This window comes from Dendrobium catenatum, unplaced genomic scaffold (genome assembly GCF_001605985.2).
Source record: "Dendrobium catenatum unplaced genomic scaffold, ASM160598v2 fragScaff_scaffold_81, whole genome shotgun sequence".
Taxonomy (NCBI): Eukaryota; Viridiplantae; Streptophyta; class Magnoliopsida; order Asparagales; family Orchidaceae; genus Dendrobium; species Dendrobium catenatum.
In genome coordinates this window covers 612,057-634,176 of record NW_021318543.1, presented here as the reverse complement: position 1 = coordinate 634,176, position 22,120 = coordinate 612,057, and the positions used below count along the sequence as shown (strand labels likewise).

General features: G+C 34.4%; 4 protein-coding genes across 8 annotated transcripts in view; 2 read left to right on the top strand and 2 right to left on the bottom strand.

The window, feature by feature from the left end:
• LOC110096500 (ATPase family AAA domain-containing protein 3) overlaps positions 1 to 9,026 on the top strand; it is a 27,813-nt gene extending 18,787 nt beyond the window's left edge. Inside the window, exons 7-9 of one of the 4 annotated variants that reach the window (XR_002303095.2) lie at positions 1,710 to 1,858; positions 3,764 to 4,457; positions 8,891 to 9,026. Coding sequence is in view for 1 of the 4 variants with exons in the window: in XM_020822489.2 (XP_020678148.1) it covers positions 1,710 to 1,858; positions 3,764 to 4,289 (675 nt within the window). In the remaining 3 variants the exon portion in view is untranslated. Of the gene's footprint in view, positions 1 to 1,709; positions 1,859 to 3,763; positions 4,581 to 7,976; positions 8,115 to 8,890 lie in introns of those variants that run through there. The other 3 variants (XR_003701397.1, XR_002303096.2, XM_020822489.2) reach the window with 3 other exon arrangements.
• LOC110096501 (dihydroorotase, mitochondrial) lies at positions 4,788 to 9,727 on the bottom strand. 2 transcript variants are annotated; one of them, XM_020822490.2, is made up of 7 exons: positions 9,508 to 9,727; positions 9,250 to 9,431; positions 8,911 to 9,047; positions 8,183 to 8,348; positions 7,958 to 8,074; positions 5,263 to 5,450; positions 4,788 to 5,080 (listed from the first exon to the last, which is right to left on the bottom strand). In XM_020822490.2, the coding sequence occupies exons 1-7, from the start codon at positions 9,681 to 9,683 to the stop codon at positions 4,886 to 4,888; spliced, it is 1,161 nt and encodes a 386-aa protein (XP_020678149.2). In that variant the 5' UTR covers positions 9,684 to 9,727; the 3' UTR covers positions 4,788 to 4,885. The 2 variants fall into 2 exon arrangements, with proteins under 2 accessions (XP_020678149.2, XP_020678150.2); XM_020822491.2 differs by having other exon boundaries at positions 5,263 to 5,423.
• Positions 9,728 to 10,568: 841 nt separating this feature from the next.
• LOC110096517 (zinc-finger homeodomain protein 1-like) lies at positions 10,569 to 11,795 on the bottom strand. Its single transcript, XM_020822518.2, has one exon. The coding sequence runs from the start codon at positions 11,480 to 11,482 to the stop codon at positions 10,826 to 10,828; it is 657 nt and encodes a 218-aa protein (XP_020678177.1). The 5' UTR covers positions 11,483 to 11,795; the 3' UTR covers positions 10,569 to 10,825.
• Positions 11,796 to 20,210: 8,415 nt separating this feature from the next.
• The window catches only part of LOC110096499 (Golgi to ER traffic protein 4 homolog), a 70,857-nt gene continuing 68,947 nt past the window's right edge, over positions 20,211 to 22,120 (top strand). Inside the window, exons 1-3 of the mRNA XM_028696571.1 lie at positions 20,211 to 20,408; positions 20,546 to 20,625; positions 21,238 to 21,316. Of these exons, the coding sequence (XP_028552404.1) occupies positions 20,352 to 20,408; positions 20,546 to 20,625; positions 21,238 to 21,316 (216 nt within the window). The 5' untranslated portion in view covers positions 20,211 to 20,351. The remainder of the gene's footprint in view (positions 20,409 to 20,545; positions 20,626 to 21,237; positions 21,317 to 22,120) is intronic.

Here is a 22,120-nt window from a genome sequence, read left to right as displayed (position 1 = left end):
AGTGAAACCCCAAACGGCACCGCAAATCCAAGGAGGGAATTTCGGTTCCAACAGCCAAGCACAAGAAACCAACAGCCACCATTAAAGCACCATGAAGGCCACGGTTCCAACAGCCTAAAGAGGGAAAAATAATGCAGCAGCTCAAGAGGCAAAGGAAGAGGAAGAGACAAGTTCCACTCACCTAATATCTTACACCTCATAATGAATTTAGAGCTAAACATCAGCTCATAATGAGCTACTCCTCCACTAGATATTAATGAGCTGGCACCACTAGAGTTTCAACTACATAAGCTCAAACCGAAAACAGCCAATGCCTTCATGAAACCAACAAACATCCAAAGGACAAATGGAAGATGAAAGGACAGATAACATAAAAGAAGAGGGGGAAGATGAAAAGACACAAGGCAAGAAAATACAAGAAAAATTCAACTTGTGTTGACCCCCCCCTTGCATACATCAATACCTGACCCACACATAACTCAGGTTGACCCAACCTGCTAACCCACGAGAGCAGCGTGCGTCGAGCGAGAAGGCGAGTAGGCGAGAGCGAGGTTGCTAGTGGGTGAGTCGTGAGGCGAAGGGGTGAGGCTGTTAGTGCGAGCCGCGAACGAACGAGCGCAAACACGATTGCGAGCTCAGATGCGGGGATCAACCTGGGAGTTGAACTGGGCTAAAAAGCCTTCTCCCGAGGGATCTGGGACAAAGCCCCCAAAAATTCTCCTATTATTATGAGTTGTTTCCTTTAAGGACGTTTTGTAAATTTCACATGTAGTTTTAGTTATTTTAGATTTTCATTATCGTTGAGGAGAGGGGAGTAGCATTAAGGGTTTATGATTAAATAGTTTAGAAAATAAATGCAGAGAATATAAGATTAAATTGCAATAATAACGTTTTATTATTATCTTCATAGTGAAATTTGCAACTATAGAAATAGAAATTTGTAATTAGTTGAGCAAATTTGTATAAAAATTTATAGCATCTTTTTATTTGTTTTATTTACTTCTATTTATTTGCAGTCAATGCTTTGAATTAGGCCGTGAACTAATTCCCACCATAAAACTACTAAGAGCTTAGGTGCCATCCGTATAAGCTATTGGTGTCTTCCAGAAATTTACATACATATCTTGTACCTTAGGGCCTATTTGGGATTATTTTTATTTTTAATTTATTTATTTTTCTATTATTATTAAAAACATATTTGTTTAGTGTTTTTTGTTTTAAAATAAATCAAATTGTCTTTAAAAATACTTAAAATATTTTTTTAAGTATTTTGAGTGTTTTTAAAAATAGCTATCACAACTACCCACTCTAATGGACACCTACAGCCACTGCCCGTCTCCACCTCCAAGCATCATCGCTGAATATTGTCGACCACCATCTCCAGCGGCCGTCGCCGACCTCCACCTCTATCCACCATCAGTTACCTCTAATGGCGACCAGTCAAGCACCACATATTAATTTATTCAATATAACAATAACAACAACATCAAGCCTTTATCCCACTACATGGGGTCGGCTATATTTCTAGCATATTTTATTTCAAATCATAATATCAAAAAATAAAATGAAAACAAAAAACAAAAAATGATCTTAAATGTCTTCTTAGTTTTACATCTTAATTTTATGACTGTTGTTCTCGAAAGGTTGATACAGTATTTGCTTTGGGTCTCGTCTCATTTTCTGAATCTTCTTCTGCATTTAATTTGTAGGGCCTAGATTATGCAATGATGACGGGAGGAGATGTAGCACCTTTAGGTCCACAAGCTGTTACGAAGATACATGAAATTTTTGATTGGGCAAAAAAATCAAGAAAGGGCTTACTGCTTTTCATTGATGAGGCTGATGCATTCCTGTGCGAGTGAGTTTTTTTTTTTATATATAAATTATGCCCCCCGTTTTTCCATATCATTTTTTATAGTTTTCAAGATGATTCCCATTCACAACTCCAGAGATACAATTTGAAATCATAATTTTAGGTAGTAAACTTGGCGTCAAGGTAAAGCTGTACTCCAAATATTTTGAATAAGGCTACGATGCTGCTGAATGTGATGATGAAACTTGCCAAATAGCATGATTTTATATTTCTCACATATAGATCTCGTTTGAGGCAGCTTATTTTTGCCATTTCTATTTTGAAATGGTAAAGTTGTTTTTGAGTTGTTGTTTGAAATTTGAATGTGACATTTTTGTAAAATTATTTTTTTACGTATTGTTTTCAGAAGCTTTTAATACTGGCTTCTCTGTTTCACAATTCCATTCTCTCAATCAAAGTTTTTAAAATTATCTTTTAGAAAAGGCACTGGGTAACCAAACGAAACCTTAGCGAACTTGGCCAGCATTCTTACTCATCTTATTAGCCTTTTTGTTCTCAAACTTGATTCATGTTTCATTTTTGAACATTTTATCTTCAGTGTTTTGTTTACTTGAGGTTCATTTCTGACTTAAATTATATTAAATTTCAACAGTTGAATTTGAACGTGTAGTTCTTAGATCTCAGCCACTGAATTTTAATCCAACTGCTAAAATATTATAATGATATATATATATATATATATATATATATATATATATTCAATTGGTTAATGGGCCAAACATGATAAATAATCTGTCTACTTTCAGCTCGTTAAAAAGATTAGTTCAAAATATTTGTTTAAGTTTGGTTTATTTAATGATTGAGCCGAGCAAAAGCTATTTATGAATGAAGAGTTTTATGCATGTTTTATGAAAGGAGATTGGTAATTTCCTCCCTTTTAGACTTCGTTTGGGACGGCTTTTTTTCTGCTTCTTAAAGCAACTTTCTAGTACAAAATTCTAATTTTTGTACTAGATAGCTGCTTTAAGAAGCAGAAAGAAAGCCGTCCTAAACGAAGCCTTAATCAGATGTCAAATTGTGCTTGCCAGTCTGAGAAGATTAACAGACAGATGAACGAATAGCATCAAGTATGTGTGATCATGCATGTGAGATGGTGGAAAATGCTGTGCAGAGAGCTGTATGCAAAGCCATTTGTGCTTCCGATTTTAATGGGCTGTGCAATTTTAGTCTATAGACTTTTACGCAGAGTTTAATTGATATTTATTTTACCATACTGTTTCTTAATAGTGCCCACTGTTTGCAGTTCATTTTGAGCCACATTACCGGGATTATTTTTATGAAAACCTCCATGCAAATATTTTGCTTCCCCCCCGGCTGTTCTATGAATATCTGTTTCTGCCAGTTTGTAAAATAGCCTATTCTTTACTATTCAAATCAAGAGAGACGACCAAGATTTTTTTATAAATGCTGATTGGAGGACTGTCTTTTCCTTCCAGCTCTATATTTCATGAAGATATGCTCCAACCTACACTCTCTTTATGAATATATGTTCCGACCTGCATTCTCCTTTTTTTCCTTATCACCATCATCATTTCACATGTATTATCTTTTAGTTTGTGCTTCCTATTCTTTTCTCTTCCTCTGAGCAGAAGCTATAAGCAATTCATTGGGAATGAATCAAAAGGTTAACAATTTAGTTCTGCATGAATAACAAATTACAGTGGGGAGAAGCTTCCTTGTTGACATTTGTGACCAGTCTACTAATTAAAGCTATTTTCTTTTGACCTCATGAAGATTTGAATTACCTCGATACCTTGGAAATCTTCCTGCATAAACATAGCTTGTTCTTTTACCATTTAATACGGCTTGATGTGCAAGTTCAAATTTTACTTAGAAAATGTTTATGTAACATAAAAATCATTCATTTATACCAATCTGATTGTTTCACAGGAGAAACAATATACACATGAGCGAAGCTCAGCGGAGTGCTCTGAACGCGCTGCTCTTTAGAACTGGCGATCAATCCAGAGATATAGTTCTCGTCCTTGCTACAAACAGACCTGGTGATCTAGATGCAGCAGTTACAGATCGTATCGACGAAGTAATTGAATTCCCACTTCCTGGTGAAGAAGAACGCTTCCAACTACTGAAACTTTACTTGAATCAATACATATCTTCTAAATCTGGAGATGAATCATCCTCATGGAGGTCTCATTTCAATAAGAAGCAGCAGAAAATAGTTCTGAAGGATGTGAGTGACGAAGATATTCGAGAAGCTGCTAAAAGAACTCATGGATTCTCTGGAAGGGAGATTGCAAAACTTATTGCTAGTATTCGCGCCACAGTCTATGGTAGCACAGATTGTGTTCTGGACTCTAATTTGTTCAGGGAGATGGTGAACTTTAAGGTAGATGAGCATTATAAGAGGATAAAGCTTGCTGATGAATATACTGATAAAGTATCAATTAAGGAATGAAGAGCTTGTGAATTTCAGTGTTCGGCATGATACTGATAGAGATGAAGATTAGAGGAAGGAGTACAATTTTACTGGAAAAGTTTTGTTAAAATTTATGTACTTCTATTCTTTGCAAGAACAATGGAGCACCATACATCTCTGGGCTCTACTCATTTTTTCTGCTTCCAGGTCAGTTTCGTGGACTTAACGATGTATTTTATTCTTTTATGTAGCTAACTGATTTTTTTTGTATTGAATAGATGTTGTTATGCAACCTAAATGCCCTTATCCTTGATAAGATTATTAGTTAAAGCCTTGCGTGCATTTATAAGTATTGGATTTTTTTATTGTTAATTTAATTTAATATATATCTGTTAAATAATTATTCATTTTATTTGGCAACACATCATTGTTGATTGGAGTTTCATAAATAGCAAGGAATGGTCACAAAAATAGGTTTAGGCTTTGTTTGGGAGGGCTTTCTTGCTGCTTTCTAAAGTAGCTTTCTAATGCAAAAAATTTTAGTTCAAAAAAATTTTGAATAGACAAGCATCAAGAAAAAATATCGATAAAATATGACAAGAGCAACAAAATCAATAAAATAAAACATATTTCCGTTAACAATCAGATGGGAGCCAGTCTAGCATTTGGCCAGCACACATTGGAACTATTTCTCCCCATGTGAACATGTATGATTCAGGCACTCTCCATGAGCTCTTTTTCATTAGAATTTTTGTGGAATTTCTTGGCAAACCATAGAAATCTGGTCCATTGAAGCTCATAAATGCCTCCAGTTTGTCAAGTGCACCAGCCTGGACAAAGAAAAATGCACATGATATGAATACTACAGATTAAAATCTTCGAATAAATTTGACTATTAAAGCAGTAAAAAATGTTAAATGTAAATCAGATTTACATGAATTCATCCTGGTCGTAATATTTCAGAAGTTTTATGAAAGTTAAAGAAAGGTAAATTAATATAAAGTTACAATACCTCTTCAAATACTTTAGTATAAAGTGATAATGCAACAGAAGCATTATAAATGCCTGCACATCCACATGTACATTCTTTAAGATTTCTCGCATGGGGAGCGCTATCAGTCCCAAGGAAAAACCGTTTGCTTCCACTTGTTACAGCTGATACAATGGCTTGCCCTGTATCCCAAGTATACAGTGAAAGTTCTAAAGAAATCAGATTATTATTTCTTAATCAATCTAACAAGATATCTTTCATTCATATATCTATATTTAAACAGAAAAAGAGCAAATTGGGCGGGGCGCGGCGCTATAAATTCCATCAAATGCAGCAAACACTAGGATGGTTTAAGTGTTACCACATCTATATTGTCACATGCATAAGACATTTATAGTGTAAAAGTCATTATTATAATATAATATCATTATTGTGCTAGAAAAATCAGGATCAGCCTTAAGTCCATATCTTTTTGCTTTAGTCATGGATGTTCTCACTAGACATTTGCAAGAGAATGTACCTTGGTGTATGCTTTTTGATGATGATATTCTTCTTGTTGATAAGACTAGAGATGGGGTTGAAAGTAAACTTGAATTATGGAGGTCAACCTTAGAGTCTAAAGGTTTTCGCTTGAGTAGATCTAAAACTGAATATATGGAGTGTAATTTTAGTAGCAATAGAACTAGTGAGGGGATTGTGACTTTGGGCGATCAAGTCATTAATAAGAGTACACGTTTTAGATATTAGCAGAATTCAAGTTAGATGGTTGAAGTTGAGGAATGCATTAGGCTTATTTGTGCGATAGAAAAGCCCCCCTCAAACTAAAGGGAAAATTCTATAAGATGGTGGTGAGACTTGCAATGCTTTTTTGGTGCTGAATGTTGGCCATTAAAAGAGAAGCATAATACTAAGTTAAGTGTTTCAGAGATGATGATGCTTAGGTGGATCAGTGGCTTTACCCTTAGAGATAGGATACGAAATGAGCATAAATGTGAAAAGGTTGGAGTAGCTCCAGTGGAAGATAAGATTAGAGAGAATCACCTTAGATGGTTTGGTCACATTAAACGGAGGCATTCCGTTGACCCGGTTAGGAATGTTGAGGTATTAGATTTAACTTATGTTAATGAAGGTAGAGGTAGGCCTAAAAAAACTTGGTTAGAAAATATTAGAAATGATCTTTCTTTATTAAATTTAAATTAGAATTTGACTTTTAACAGAACACAATGGCGAAAAAGGATTCATGTAGCTGACCACACGTAGTGGGACAAAGGCTTGATATTGTTTTTGTTGTTTTTGTTGTTTTATTGTGCTAGAAAAGTACCCCTCAAACTTAAGGAAAAATTTTATAAAAAAGTTGTGAGATTGCAATGCTTTATTATGTAGAATGCTGGCCATTAAAAAAGAATCATAAAATTAAATTGAGTGTTGCAAAGATGAGGATGCTCAGATGGATGAGCGATTTGACATTTGGAGACAAAATACAAAATGAGTATATATGTGAAAAGGTTGGAGATCTCCATTAGCAGATAAGATTAGAGAGTCACGTTAGATGGTTTGGTTACATAAATCGTCATCTTTTCGATGACCTGATTAAGAGAGTAGATGTATTAGATTTAGCCTATATTAAAAAAGATGGACCTAGAAAGACTTTGTTAGATAGTATTAAAAATGACATTTTTTATTAGATTTAAATAAAAAATTGACTCTTAATATTACACAATAGAGAAAAATGATTTATATAGCCAACCCACATAGTAGGATACAAACTTGATGTTATTTTTTTATTGCTCTATTTTATTATCTATATATAGACACATTTGCAGAAGCACCAGTGCTTCACAATCAGTCAACCAGACCAACTAAATCAACAAACTCCCTCTTGTTGTCGGATTATTGATTACTATTTTTTTTTTCAAACTCATGTTGACATAGGCCACCTTAGTAGCTAAACATTTATAGTAGTAACTTGCAATAATTATTATTGTAATATTTCATCATTACAGTTTTGCACGTTGCATTTTATTTTTTTAAAAAAAACATAGCAAAAATGTTACTCAAAGCTCAAGGAGTATATGTTATCCCGAATTCAAATAGTCATTGGAAAAGGTTGGGGAGTGATCACTGGAGTTGAAACCCAAACAAAAAGCGGATCGTAACATGCTACTAGGATGAAAAACTTCTAAGATAATAAGGGTGAAGTAATGAGCCAAATCCCATATTAAAATTGGAGAAAATAATATTAGCTATAGTAAAGGTTAGGCTATAATATGTAAGTTAAAATTTTGATATTATGGGTTAATTTTTTTATGAGAACCCTATAGTTAAGTGTGCTTGTAGTGGAACAATTTTGTATGGATGATATCCAAGAAACATAAAAGAAAAGGGAAAAAAACATTAGGTTTAGGCTTCATTTGGGACGGCTTTCTTATTACTTCTTAAAGCGGCTTTCTAGTACTAAAAAACCGCTTTAAGAAACAGGAAGAAAGCTGTCCCAAACGAAACATAAAGCAACTTTCTAGTTCAATAATTAAAATTTTTGTACTAGAAAGCTGTTTTAAGAAGCAACAAGAAAGCCGCCCCCAACGAAGCCTTAGTCTGATATGATATGGGTCAGGCTAAAACAAACAGTAATTTGCAGAATATAATCATAGAGCAAAACATTGAGTAACAAAAATCCATCATCTTGATCATCTAAACAGAGATGTTGAGAACATACTATGTACTTCTCTTTTCAGTACAGGTAGACAGTAATTGTGTGGCTGCAAACCACCTCGAAACAAAGCATTTCTATTTAGCACAAGATGCTGGGGTGTAACTGTTGCGGCGATGCAACCTGTAGAAGAAGAAACTTTTACTTGCAGGCGGTCAAAGATACTTCGACGAAAAAAGAAAGCAGAAGGTCAGTGAAGAAGGAAAATCATAGCATCACAGTAAAGTACACCTTCTCTACTTGACATAATAAACTTAACAGCATCCATAGTTGTTATATGTTCCATAACAACTTTTAGTTGTGGAAGCTTTTGAACCAGTGGTTCTAAAATTGTCTCAATAAACACTTTCTCGCGGTCAAATATGTCAACATTTGCATCTGTAACTTCTCCATGAACCTATGAAAGCATTTAGAAAAGAAAAAAAAAAAAAAAAAAAAAGCTTTAATAGACTTGTTTGCGGCATTCCTGGCTTCTGGAATGGATGTTACAGAATGCAAACTTGATGAGAATTTCCCAATTTGAAATTAGATGTGCAAATTCTTCATGAATTTGATCAAATCTCTCCATAAAAAGACATGATTAGTGATATGTCATATAAACTAGACTATAAATATGATATTTCTAGTAAAACTTCAAAGGCTTATAGCCATTCTCTGATTAGCATATAACTTTTGCAATAAAACTACAAAGTGGCTGTATTTTTTTTTATACATTTGGCCTCTCTGAATACTCCAACTTAAGTTTCTTCTTCTCCTTATCTAGTGATGACTTTCTCTGTTCTCCTATCTCACTATCTGTAAAATTCATGCACATCATCTCATTATCTTCTGTAAAATGAATTTTGTACATTTTGGAGAGTTATCCTAACCAACTATTAGTAAATAAAGCTACATTTTATGTAAGGAAATAGTAATGAAAGCTGTTTTGTTTTTTTTTAGGTGCAGTTGAGTAAGCTTACCAACAATGGCATGTTCTGTTTGACCATCTCCTCAAGAACAGAAAAGCATTTTCCAAAGATATCTGTTACTCCATCTTGTGAATTGGTAGTTGCTCCAGCAGGATACAATTTCACAGCATAAACCACTCCACTACTCCCTGAATATCAAAATGGTCATACAATAAACAAACAATCATTCAAATTCAATGAGGAAATTGCTGAGCAGAAGCACAAACTACAACTTTCACTTAAGATAAATAAAAAAATGTTTGATTTTGATGTTTGAAAACACCATACAAAAGGCATCAGATTTCCCTCCCCAAAAAAAAGGGGGAGAAAAAAAGGCATTTTTGAACTCACGAGCAAGCTTAATCTCCTCAGGTCTGGTATCATCCGTCAAATAAAGAGTCATCATTGGATCAAAATCACAATCAGGAGGAAGAACCTTCAGAATCGAATCCCTGTAAGCCACCGCCGCCGCCGCCGTCGTGATTGGAGGCTTTAGGTTAGGCATAACGATTGCCCTGCCGAAATGCCTCGCCCTACAACCAAAAAGCTAACAGAGAAAGGGGAAGACGAAGAAGAAGAAGAGCGTGGAGAGAAAGGCCCGTGGCTTACGAATGGTGCACGACGGATTCGAGCAGCTTGCCGTCGCGAAGATGGAGATGCCAGTCGTCGGGCTTCGTAAGGTGGAGATCCATTTCAGATTTAAAGATTGCTCTTTTCGAGGGTTTCTGAGATTTAGAGACCGGAATGCCGACGAGCGATCGGAAAACGGCGGCGGCGTGGGGCATCGGCGGTGGACAAAAGGAGAGTTTGTAGAAATGGATATATGTATTTATATTAATTTTAATTTAAAACTGATAAAATCATTTATCTCCAATAATAAATATTTATGTAATTATTAAAAATATAATTAATTATGCGATTAAAATTCAAGTGCAGCTCAAGCTTAATAAGAAAATTAATAAAAAAATAAATTAAATTAAAAAAAAGACTGAATTTCAATAAAGGGCACTTGTGTTTCTCTCTACTAGATTTATTTACAATTCTATTTAACTAATAATTTTAAAATTTACTCTAATTTGCCCGACTAAATTCATTTACAAAATAAAATCATAGGCTTCAAATTTTGCGATGCAATGTTTGAATTTTTTGGGAGATGAATGCTTCTTTTATGGAGTCTTTATTTCGTGTGGAGTCTTTCCATCCGGACTCCGCACGGAATAATTTCTCTCTTTTATGAAACTGATGTTTGAGAAAGATTGGTAAAATAAAAATGGCATTGGCATACCTTTGTTGACAATTAATTTAGAAGTTAAGAAGAAGACAATTTTGATTTGTATTGTTTTCTAATACTTCTTGTTCAAGAATAAATGGCTAAAATTTTAGTCTACATAGAGAAATCTCAATTATCTTAGGAGAAATTATTTTGTGAGGATGATCGATATCGGTAGACCAATCAGAATATGTCACGTCATCTCTTGCTCGGTATCCGGCTTGATACCGCTGATATGGCGCATTATTGTTGGTCTCTGAAAGAACGTTCGGCTTCCGCACAAAATAAATTTTCTCATCTTAGATCTTATTTATTTGTTTTAAGTTAAAATTTATATTTTAAGGCAATGCTAAAAAAGAAGAATTTCAATTTAACACTGAATAAGACTGAGGAGAATTTTTTTTCTATTTTGAGTTAAAATTATTGCCAAATATAATATTGAGTTGCAACTTACAACTCAATCATCACTTTATAAAATATATTGTCTATCTATAAACAAACAATTAAATAAGTCCTAGCAGCAATCTCATCTTAGTAGAAGTCAGAGCACTCATAATGCACCAAAAATTATATAAAAAAAGTGATTTTTTTCTTCCAAATTCTGCTCAAAGAGAATAAGTTCAGCAACACTAATCGATTCAGGCACAGATTCTGATCTTACTGATGCTGTTTTCTGACAGAATTCTTGTTATTATTATGCATCCAAACTTTGAAAACTTGTCTGCTAATTCCAATTTCAGCAAAAAACCTCTCCAAATTAGCATCATCCTGCCTCTGAATCTTCCACCCAATTCTCTCTGCAAGTTCCATCATCTTCTCCTTCTGTTCCTCTGTAAATTTCGTCCTGAACCTTTTCTTCGGCGGCGGAGTTGCCAGGCCGAGCTCCTCACTCGATGACTCCATGCCACCCAATGATTGGATCTGTTTCTGAAGCGCCGGCGGCGAGAGGAGGAGAGGGATTCTGCCGCAACTGTTATTGGGGGGGCGGCGGTCAAAAAGGTGGTAGCTTTGGCTTTCCCGGCGGTGGAAGCTTCGGTGGCAGCCGCAGGCGGCGCATTTCAAGGAGTCGGTGGCGCCGGGCATGAACTCGCCGCAGCCATCGAGGACGTGACTTCCGAGGCTTGCCGCGTGGTTACGGAGACATTCTCGGTAACTCACCGACGCCGGAGAAGGGTCTCCGGCGTCTCCGGCGGACAGGAGAGAAGAGGGAGAAGGAAGCGCTGGTTTGGAGAAGGTTGACTCGTGAATTGGAGGACGATCAGAGCTCATCTCTTGATTGCCATGATCGTCATGGTTTGGTCTTCTGAAATCCATCTTTCGTATGATCAAAGATCTCCTTTTTTCTATCCAACTTATTATGACCAAGCTCTGTATTCTTTAGCCATGGCGGATACAAAGATCGGACTTTTATGAATGGAGAGGGGATGAAAGGAGGAATTTTTATGGTGGTTTCCAGCTTCTCGGATCATGAACTGGCCAATTTTTCGGATTCAGCTTGCAAAATGATTAGAATTGAGAGAGAAAGAGAGAGAAGATGGGGAGAGGGATAGTCAAAGAGGAAGAGGCTGAGGAAGGGAGAAAATAGAGGGGTTTGAAGTGGCGGTGGATGGAGGGTTTTTAGTCCTTATAACAACCGACAGGGTCACTCATGCTTCGACAGAAATTTATCGAATTGGTTAAAGAATCTTATGGGAGAATATATTCATCAAATGATTTTATATTCGGATTTATTTTATTTATTTTTATGCAACTTTTTTAAAGATCAAAGCTTTATTCTTTTATAAATATTTGCTATCAATGATAATTTTGATTTTTTATGTCACATAATACTCAAAATTGGAGAACTTAGACCTTTATTTCATTCTTGAGGACAATATATTTAAAATTTTCATTTAAACTAAAATATCATCACTTAAGATCACGGATTAAATTTTTAGGTCGTTGTGATCAAAATTGATTTGTGACATTTAAATAAAATTCAAATGAAATTCAATCAAGATTGAGACTGTATGCAATGAAATTTGGATTCATGATTGAAAATTATTCAAAACCTAATCAAATTCTTATTTGAAAAGTTTTTTTTATGAAGGTTTGAGAATGATTCCAAAGTATATTTGAATAATGTTTTGTTCAATGTGCAACATAACGATGCTAATTCAGACAACGATCATATTAGATTTAATATTATAAACTCAATCTAACATTGCTCAAATAATGATTGAATATGATTTAAATTAAATAGGTTTGAACATGATAAATACAATAATCATAACATAGCAAATTCAACTATTCATCTGCTTGTGTTCTGGATCTTCGTACAAAGCTAAGGCATTAATCTTTATATTTCTCTGCCGCCGCGAATTTTCCAGGACGCAACAATTATATTATTATACACCCATTCAATGACATTAGTTTAGGAGTGACAATTCATCTGAGCAAGAAAATTATCATGAAGGTGGTATACACTTTTTCCTTATAAATAACTCAAATTATGACTTCTAATTGTACATCGATTGCATCTACATTGGACCACATCATTATGCCCCCTTTGAAGGGGAAATTATTACATCCGATGTCCGGATTCATTCGGACACCAATCCAGACATGCCACGTCACCCAGTTACACCCGGGGCCCAGTGCATCTGGTGATGTGGCTCGTCTGGATTGGTGCCCGAACGGTCCGGTCATTAGACATAATAATTCTCCCCTTTGAAGGCCTTCTATTTTTATCTAAGGTTTCATTTGAGATAACTTTTTTAGTTATTCTTAAAATAATTTTTTAATATAAAAATTAAAACTTTTATACTAAATAGTTGTTTGAAGAAGCAAAAAGAAAGTCATCTCAAACGAAGTCTAAATAATATAATAAATATTTTAGAAACTCAAATGAAGGTGACTTAATACAATCATACCCATCAATCATATTGGCGTGTGGGCCCCCTCCACTAAATAAATGGTCCCACCTTCATCTCTGGCCTCCATTTCTCAATACGCACGTTTTGACTCAAATCTTTGTTGGAAAAGGGTTATCTTCATCTCTCATGTTCACACATTTCAACCCTTGATTTGTCTTTTTGAATTCACCCCTCAAATTTCTCTCAAGTTACATCAAATTTATCAAATGCTTACAGCTTTTCAACCCACTTATCAACAACTTATGTGTTCCACCTCATGATTATTTATTTTCCCTATCTATAATCAATATTGTAAGTTTTTTTTTTGGGGGACTTTTGAGTTGATTAAAGTTTTGTTTGGGATGGCTTTTTTCTGCTTTTCAAAACAGCTTTCTAGTATAAAAATTTTAATTTTTTACTAGAAAGCTGCTTTACGAAGCAGTAATAAAACCGTCCCAAACGAAGCCTAAGATTTCATTTGCGACTGTTTTTTTACTGCTTCTTAAAAATTTTTTTAGTATAAAAATTTTTAAATTAAAAAATTTTATGCTAAAAAGTTGATTTATAAAACAAGTAGGATAGCTGCCACAAATTAAGCCTAAAATTAAATTCATACATGCATCACATATGCAAGCTTCCAACTCAATATATGTTAGTTGGTAGCCAAAACTTGTAAGCAATAGAGATCAAGAGGAGTTGTGTTCAATGTTGCAAATGGTGAAAGAATTCACGAAAAAATAAAAATTAAAAAAAAAAACTACTAAAGGGGTAATTTTATTCACACCTTTTTAATTTTGATCATTCATAATGCTGATAAACTTATATTTTTATTTATCATATTTTCAACCAAATATAAAAATTCATTAGAAATGTTATTTTTTAATGTTTTGATCATAGAATGCACTAATACATAAATTTAATATTTTTTTAGTGATAACGTCTTATAACTAGAAAATTTTAGTCTCAATTTTTTAAAAAATTATGATATAAAGATCTTTAATTTTGAATATAACTATTTTTTAATGATTGTTGTTAAAAAATAGACCAAATTGATTTAAATATAACTAATGAAAAAGCATGTAAAAAGAAAAGAGGTTCAACATAAGAAAATGCATAAGATTTGTATGTAGATTCACCTAATTGATTATTATATTATGTTACAATCGCTATATATTTCACTATGATTCGACTCTAAATAATTTCAATTATAATTTTGTTGACGCAAATATAAAAATAAAGGCTCATAATTAAAGCTTCGTTTGCGATGGCTTTCTTACTATTTTTTAAAAGCAGCTTTTCAATAAGATATTTCTTTTAATTAAAAATTTGTTGTATAAAGCAATAAAAAGCTATCTCAAACGAAGTCAATGACGGCTTTCTTATTGCTTCTTAGAGTAGTTTTTTGATATAAAAATTAAATTTTGTACTATAAAATTACTTTATGAAGAAGAAAGAAAGCAATCCCAAATGGGACGGCTTTCTTACTGCTTTTTAAAGCAGATTTTTAATACAAAATTTTTAATTTTTTATTAGAAAGCTGTTTTAGGAAGCAGAAAAAAAATATGTCTCAAACGAAGCCTAAATTTACATACCATACTTTTCTAATTTGATAAAAAGGTTCATAACTCAATTAAATCATAGAAATTATTTTTCCATCTTTTATACAACAATTACTTTGTGATATCAATAATTATAATACAAATCCAAAATAATAATTTCTGAAAAATAATTAAAAAACTAATCATTTTTATAAATGTGATAATATCTTGATCATCATGAAGCTATTTATCAGTAAAAGAAAATTTAATCCAATCCAGATGTTGTCATGTCATGTCAGGCAATATCGCTTCTTCTGCCAACTAACTCTACCATTCATATCACCACTAATTAAATAATCTCTAAATGAGCATTAGGCTGCTAATTGTTAATTAATTAGGCCCTAATAATAAAAAAGTATATAAAAGTAGGACCATAAGCAATTTAATCAAAGCTCTGCATGATTAGCTTAATGACATTTTATATAGTAATAAGAAGTGGGGAGAAGCCACGTTAGTTTGTTAAGGGATTATATATAACTTTGTCATAATGTTAGTTGTGATAGGATAACATTTTAAATTCCCCCTTTGAATTTTTTTATGACAAAACATCAATGTAGAAAGTCATGTACTTGATGTTATATTATTTTTCATATTTAATAATTGGAAGTACAGATTGATTATTTTAAAGTTTTTATCAATAATTAAATATAAGAGATATTTTAAATTTTTGAAATTTTGAAGAGGGTATAAATTAATTTTTTTTAAATATTATATTTATATAAATAAAAATATGATATATAAATCAAATGATTCAATTTTTTTTTTTACCTCTCATTTATAGGAATCCAAGGGGCTAAAAATCTCATTCAATCAAATGATTCAATTTTTTTTTTTTTACCTCTCATTTATAGGAATCCAAGGGCTAATATGAGTATGCTCCATCATAAAGTGTTGAGATGAGGGATCCTAATACAGGCATGCTTGCTAAGGTTGTCAAGGACTTGTGTTGAAGGCCTCAAATAGCATTCGAAATGAGAGGGAGTGAGATGTTGTTGCAGGAAAGGGGAGATCTAGGTTGGATGGCCATAGGAAGACAAGCTAAGGATTCTGTGAGTATGCGCTTTCATGTAGTCATGCTTGATGAGCATGAGTGAGGATACCCCGCTTTGGATGAGATGTGATCATTGGAGGCGTACCCCACTTTGCATGAGTGAGGACAACCCAACCTGATATAAATTGATACCATACAGGTCATACATTCTGTTAGTGGCAATACTGAACCAAAGATCCAATTGGAGAAGTACTGAAACTAAACTTTCAATTTATATACTACACAGAGTCACTACTGAAATACAATATAAATTGGAAGACTAATGAATATCAAAAATTATTTCTATATTTCATCTAAAAATATATGTACAATATGAGGTCTATCTACAACGGCGCTTGACAATAGAGAAAATAATCAACCAAAAGCCAAGTTTGCCAAAATAAAACTAATCAAAAGGGCATGCCCACAGAACAAATTTGAGCATGATATCCAAAGTTATTCAAATTGCTTTTGACCCTTTCTCTAGCAGTATAGCCTACTAAATAGAAGAAAAAGTATGAATGAGCTAACACCGCTCAACAGTAGGCTATAATAGCCTAAAATAGAATCAATAATCCAAATCATAAAACTGAAAAATGCTGAACTAGTAACTTAAGTGTTGTACGAAAAGCTGAAACTTAAATTGAAACTAAACTTCATACAAGCATTTTAAACATTTAAATAACTTCGAAAGTTATAATAAAATTTCTTAAATTATATGCACATATTTCATATATTTTATTAGAATGCCTCTCAAGCCCAAATTTCAATTCTTCATTAGAAGAATTCCACCTCGATCGTTCACAAACTCAAACATAATAGAGTCTCACATCGGTCGCGCACCAGCGCCGACATAATAGAATTACACTTTGGTTGCTTAGTGACGTCGGCATAACATCACATCACGCCACATTTTCTCACATTTCTATCACCATTATGCACATTTTTTTATGCATTCCATTGATTAAAGTATATTTAGACTAATTTAGAAATTAGCAAATTATCTTAATATTAGTCAACATAAATATTACTATGCAAAAATGTATAATTTTCAAACATAATCAAATTATCAAAGATTATGTAAAATATCATTATAAGACTTTAATCGCACCACAATACCATTTTTCAGAGTCCCGATTTTTTTCTATTCAATAAAACTTGTACAAATTCCAAAATACGAAATGAAAAGTTTTCAGAAAATATTCAAAATGTTTGTAATCACAATCTCTATAATATATAAAAAGTTACACAGTGAAAGTTCTAAAAATAGAAAGTTATCATCATTTTTCAGTAACAAAAATATATATATTTTTTTATAATTTTTTTTTCAAAAATATAGAGTTCTTGAAAACTGAGATAGGTAAAACGTAACATACCACAATATGAACAACTTTCTCAACTAGCTCAATGGCTAAAAAATGCGAGAAGCTTCTCAAAATGAAAATTTTCTCTCTACAAACAATCTCTCTCCTCAACGCCGGCTGCATGCAATAAAAATGAATCGAATGATGGTTTTAAAGTATATTTAAAGTGCTATTAGTATCTTAGTGTTGAGGCGCTACTTTTGAACGCTACGACACTAGTTCAAAAATCTAAAAATTCAAGATTATGTCAAACATCTGGTGATGCCCACCATTGGGGCTCTCAAGTAGTAGCATTCTTCATATTTTGTCAAAATTCATTCCAAACCTTTGGGACCCATCCTAGAACACATTTAACCATTTTGCATGCACCAAATACTAACTATTTGACACCTGGTATCAGGGGTGTCAATATTTGACACGACACGAAAACCCGACCCGAATCCGACCCGAAAATTTCGGGTTAGGGTCAACCCGAACCCGAAACGGGTCTGGTTCGGGTTCAACATTTCGACCCGTTTCAAAAATCGGGTCGGGTTCGGGTTAACCCTTTGACCCGAAATTGACCCGAAAGTGACCCGATTTTGACCCGAAAACCCGATTTTGACACGCCAACCCGAGATTGACCCGACTTTGACCCGATTTTGACCCGAAAAGAGGAGATTGACCCGTTTTTGACCCGAAAATTAGCAATTTTTTGGTTGAAAACGGGTCATTCGGGTCGGGTCGGGTTGACCCGGACCCGAAGCGGGTCGGGTTTGGGTCAAGGAAACTGACCCGTTTTTAAAAACGGGTCGGGTTCGGGTTGACCCGAATAGTGCCGGGTCAGTTTCGGGTTCGACCCGAACCCGACCCGTGACCCGAAATTGACACCCCTACCTGGTATTATAGCAATGCCGGGGCATTGGGATGCCCAACATTGAGGCGCTCAAATAGTAAGATTATTTAGATTTTGCAAAAATTCATTTCAAACCTTTGGGACCCATCCTAGAACACGTTCAAACATTTTGCATGAACCAAATAGTAACTAATTGGCACTTAGTATTGTAGCAGTGCCGAGGCGCTGGGTGTTGGGATGCCCAACATTGGGACGATCAAATAGTAACATTATTTAGATTTTGCCAAAAAATATTCCAAACCTTTGGGACCCATCATAGAACACATTCAACTATTTTGCATGCACCAAAGTACTCTCAAACACTTGCAAATTGGTTCAAAATATAAAATTTCAAATAATTTCCTTTTCCAACCAAATTGAATCACTTGGATTCGAACAAATCTCTGAATTTGGAGGCCTCACATTAGCGCCCACAAATCATTATGCGAGTTTGCCTCTGGGTCCCACTAGTTGGGAGTTTCTTCGTCGCGACTGGCTAACTAGCTACTAGGCACTGTTAAGTTATATACGAGCATACAATCAAATCTAAATAAATAATTAGAATAATTTTAAAAAATTACATGACACATTCAAATAAAGATACATTATAAATAAACTTCATTGGATAGACCCAAAATATTAAACTACATATTTTGCACTATGACATATCACTAGGACAGATTGCACAACATAAACATGATCTACCTAATCATCTCTCCCTTGACTAAAGCCACCTCTTATTTTAAAAATTCTACCATTAGAGCTTTCTTATAGACTTTAAGGTTTCGTTTGGGATGGCTTTCTTTCCACTTCTTGAAACAGCTTTTTAGTACAAAAATAAAAATTTTTGTACAAGAAAGCTGCTTCAAGAAGCAGAAAGAAAGTCGTCCCAAATAAAATCTAAAATAATTAGCACCATAAGAGAACCTATATTCTGCAATATTGAGAACACTTAAATATAATATATTATTTTGATATTTGATGCATATCTGACTGCCCACAAAATAGCCATACCTCAACATATTATCAACTTCATACTACCATAACATCTAATTATGCCCCCACTCTAATTTTCATATACGTCACTGTTAGATTTCATTTGGGACAGATTTCTTGCTGCATTCAAAAGTAGTTTTCAGTAAAAATTTAAAATTTTTGTAATAAAAAGTTATTTTAAGAAGCAGTAAGAAAGCTGTTCCAAATATAGCCTTAGTAGATTAGGTGCTTTTGAGTAATATGCTTCTTTTGTTCCTGTTGTTTTCTCGCTTTATTGAATGTTAGCTTATAAGACTTCGTTTGGGACTGTTTCACTTTGATCGAATTCAAAATACATTTAAAATGAACTAAATATTGAATCCCAATAATATCATTAAAATTTTAATTAAATATTAAAAATTTAAAACTCACGCATTTAATTTTCTTTGCACTATTAATAATTGCAATCAATTAGCCTAAAAATATTGCAGCAAAATCAAAGAAAAAAATTACATAAATAAGCTTAAGAGCTATTAAATTTTGGCTAAAATCATTACTTACATAGATAGGTTTAGTTTTGTACATTTTTTGGCATATATTTTTTTTATTGTCTTCAAAAAATTTTTATATAAAAATTATTTAAAAATAATAATAAAATGCTGTCTCCTTCTGCAACGTTATTTTTGTCAAAATCAAGACTGACAAAGGGCTAGGGGTGTCAATATTTGACACGACCAGAAAACCTGACTTGATCCCGATCCAAAAATTTCGGGTTATGGTCAACCCGTTTTGTAAACGGGCCGTGTTCAGGTTCTAGGATTCGACCTTTTGAAAAAAAAAGGGTCAAATTCGGGTCAACTCGACTAATCCGAAATTGACCCATTTTGACCCAAAAACCTGTCAATCTGTTCGCATCAGCTTAGCCCATCCGCATCCATCGTCGTCTGATAGTGTCAGCTCATTTGCTCCAGCCGGTCAAGTCTCACGTCAGCTCTTCGCTCCATTCGCATCAAGTCTTGCTCCAACTCGTCGCTCCAGCTCATCTACTCCAGCAGCGTCAAGTCTCGCGTCAGCCCATCCACGCCCCTCTGCCTCCGCCTTTGCCATCCGCTCCAGCCCACCATTGACAGAGGTTGAATAAGCCCATGACTCGGGTTGGCGGATCGTTTCGGGTTGACCCGGGCCTGAAAGCGGGTCAGGTTTAGGTCTGAAAAGTGACCTATTTAAAAAAATGGACCGAATTGGGATTGAATCTTGTGTCGGATCAGTTCCTGATTGACCCGAACCCACCCGACACATGATCGGGCCACCACGCAGCCACGTCACGCAAACCCCTTGCAATCGGTCCATGCGAGAACAAAACCTGCTTCTTCCTCTTCCCCCCATTCCGCTCCTTCTCCACCCGATTGTCCTTTCCGTCTCCTTCACCGTCACCGGCCGCCGCCGAGATGTCGAGGATGACGAGGCAACACGCCAGTCGCGGAATTCTCCCTCCTCCACAGGAGGTATGCCTTATCTCTCCACCCCTTTTTCTTTCATCTATTTATCGGCCGAAGAACATAGGGTTGGCGTCACTTTAGACTCCCGTTATCAAAATTAATTCAATAAACCTAATACGATGCTTGTATTGATTAAATTTCAGATCATGCAGAAGCTAGAGAAGAGCGTGAATGATGGAAATGCGTACGGGGCCTTGCAGTTGTACAAGACGTACAGCGCAAGGTATTTGTGCGTTTGTACATTTGCAAAGTGATGAATGAAATACGTTGATGCCATTTTAGATTAAGAGGGAATTTTGTGTGGATTGAGGTGCAGGATGAGTTATAGTTCTTAAACCCATTTTTCTTATGCATAGCATTTTCCAAGATCATGTGACATTTGTTTTGTCGTGTTTTTAGGGCGTATTGTATCACAATAAACAAGAAAATTGATGTGGAAAATATCCTAATTTATCACGGTGGTTATTTTATGTCATTAGAATTGGACTTCAGAAGAAATTTCGTGCAGGATTAGAATCTGTTTTATACATATGATAAATAATGATCAGTTTTGCAGAACATATTTTTAATGGCATGAAATATTTTGACCTTTTATGTTTACTGATTAGTTATGCAGAAATTTGAGGAAGGATTGCTGTATTAGAATTGTCCTGTTTATATCTAAGCTCTATTTCGTATTTGAAATCGCGTTAAATAAAATGTAGCATATTAGTCGGTTTTGACAAATCTGCATGATCTGCTCATTTTTTTCAGTTTCACTTTATTGGATGTTAGCGTGTAAAATTTGATTATTGGAAATCATCTGGTTCTGCTCGATTTTGTTTTTTCATTCCAGGTATGCAGCAGCTGAAAAATACAATGATGCCTTGGATTTACTTGAGGCTGGTGCTATTCTCCAACTCAATCATTCTGAGGTGACTTCCTTCTTTTCTATATAGCAACATTGTCAGAAATGCTGCTTTTACAGGAACGTAGAAAGTGTCTTAATACCTTAAGAAGTAGGGCTCATTCTTGCATCAATGTTTTACTTCATATTGTTGGTTTATTTTCTTGTTAGCGTGGCCTTTTGTACATGTTGTCTGTTTAAAGCAAAGGTTGGCTTAAGGTTAGAGCCAAAAGCAATAGTTTTTTCGTTGTTTTCGTATTAATGATTATATGTTACCTGCAAGAAGTTTCTATGGTCTAGAAGATGGAACATAAGAGGCCTTTGTTTTGGTATCAAGAAACACCAAGGAACTGCCTCAACTAAAAATGCCTTGTGAAAAAATTATGAAACACAATCCACAGAACCAAAGTGAAAATATGTTACAAACAAGTAGAAGGGAATTCTTTGGAGTTATTGTCCACGTATATAGAAATTGCAAATCTTGGTAGGATAGAAAACAATACAATAAGAGAAAGTCAAAAAATTCATGCAAAACTCAGATTCATGGACAATGATAAAGGCATATTTTAACAATTTCTGCATGACTGAAGTGGCTTCATTTGTGGAGGCTTATATTTTTAGCTTTTTCTATTATAGGCTACTTTCCAAACCATAGTTTTAATTATATTTTCCCAAAAATAGCTTACTAAGGCAATTTTTTAGAAAACAGATGAAAAAGGATGTCATCCATACATACACTACTTTTCCTTCCACAAAAACAATAAAAAAGTTATCCTAAATGAAGCCTAAACTATCTTCTTTTTCAGTCTCATTCCATGTTCTTTGTAAGGAA

Coding starts and splice junctions, on each gene's coding strand:
- LOC110096501 (XM_020822490.2), bottom strand. CDS start 9,683: ATGCCCCACGCCGCCGCCGTTTTCCGATCGCTCGTCGGCATTCCGGTC. Junction 9,048..9,249: donor TGAGGAGATTAAGCTTGCTC/GTGAGTTCAAAA, acceptor TTTGATATTCAG/GGAGTAGTGGAGTGGTTTAT. Junction 8,349..8,910: donor AACAGAACATGCCATTGTTG/GTAAGCTTACTC, acceptor ATGCTTTCATAG/GTTCATGGAGAAGTTACAGA.
- LOC110096517 (XM_020822518.2), bottom strand. CDS start 11,482: ATGGATTTCAGAAGACCAAACCATGACGATCATGGCAATCAAGAGATG.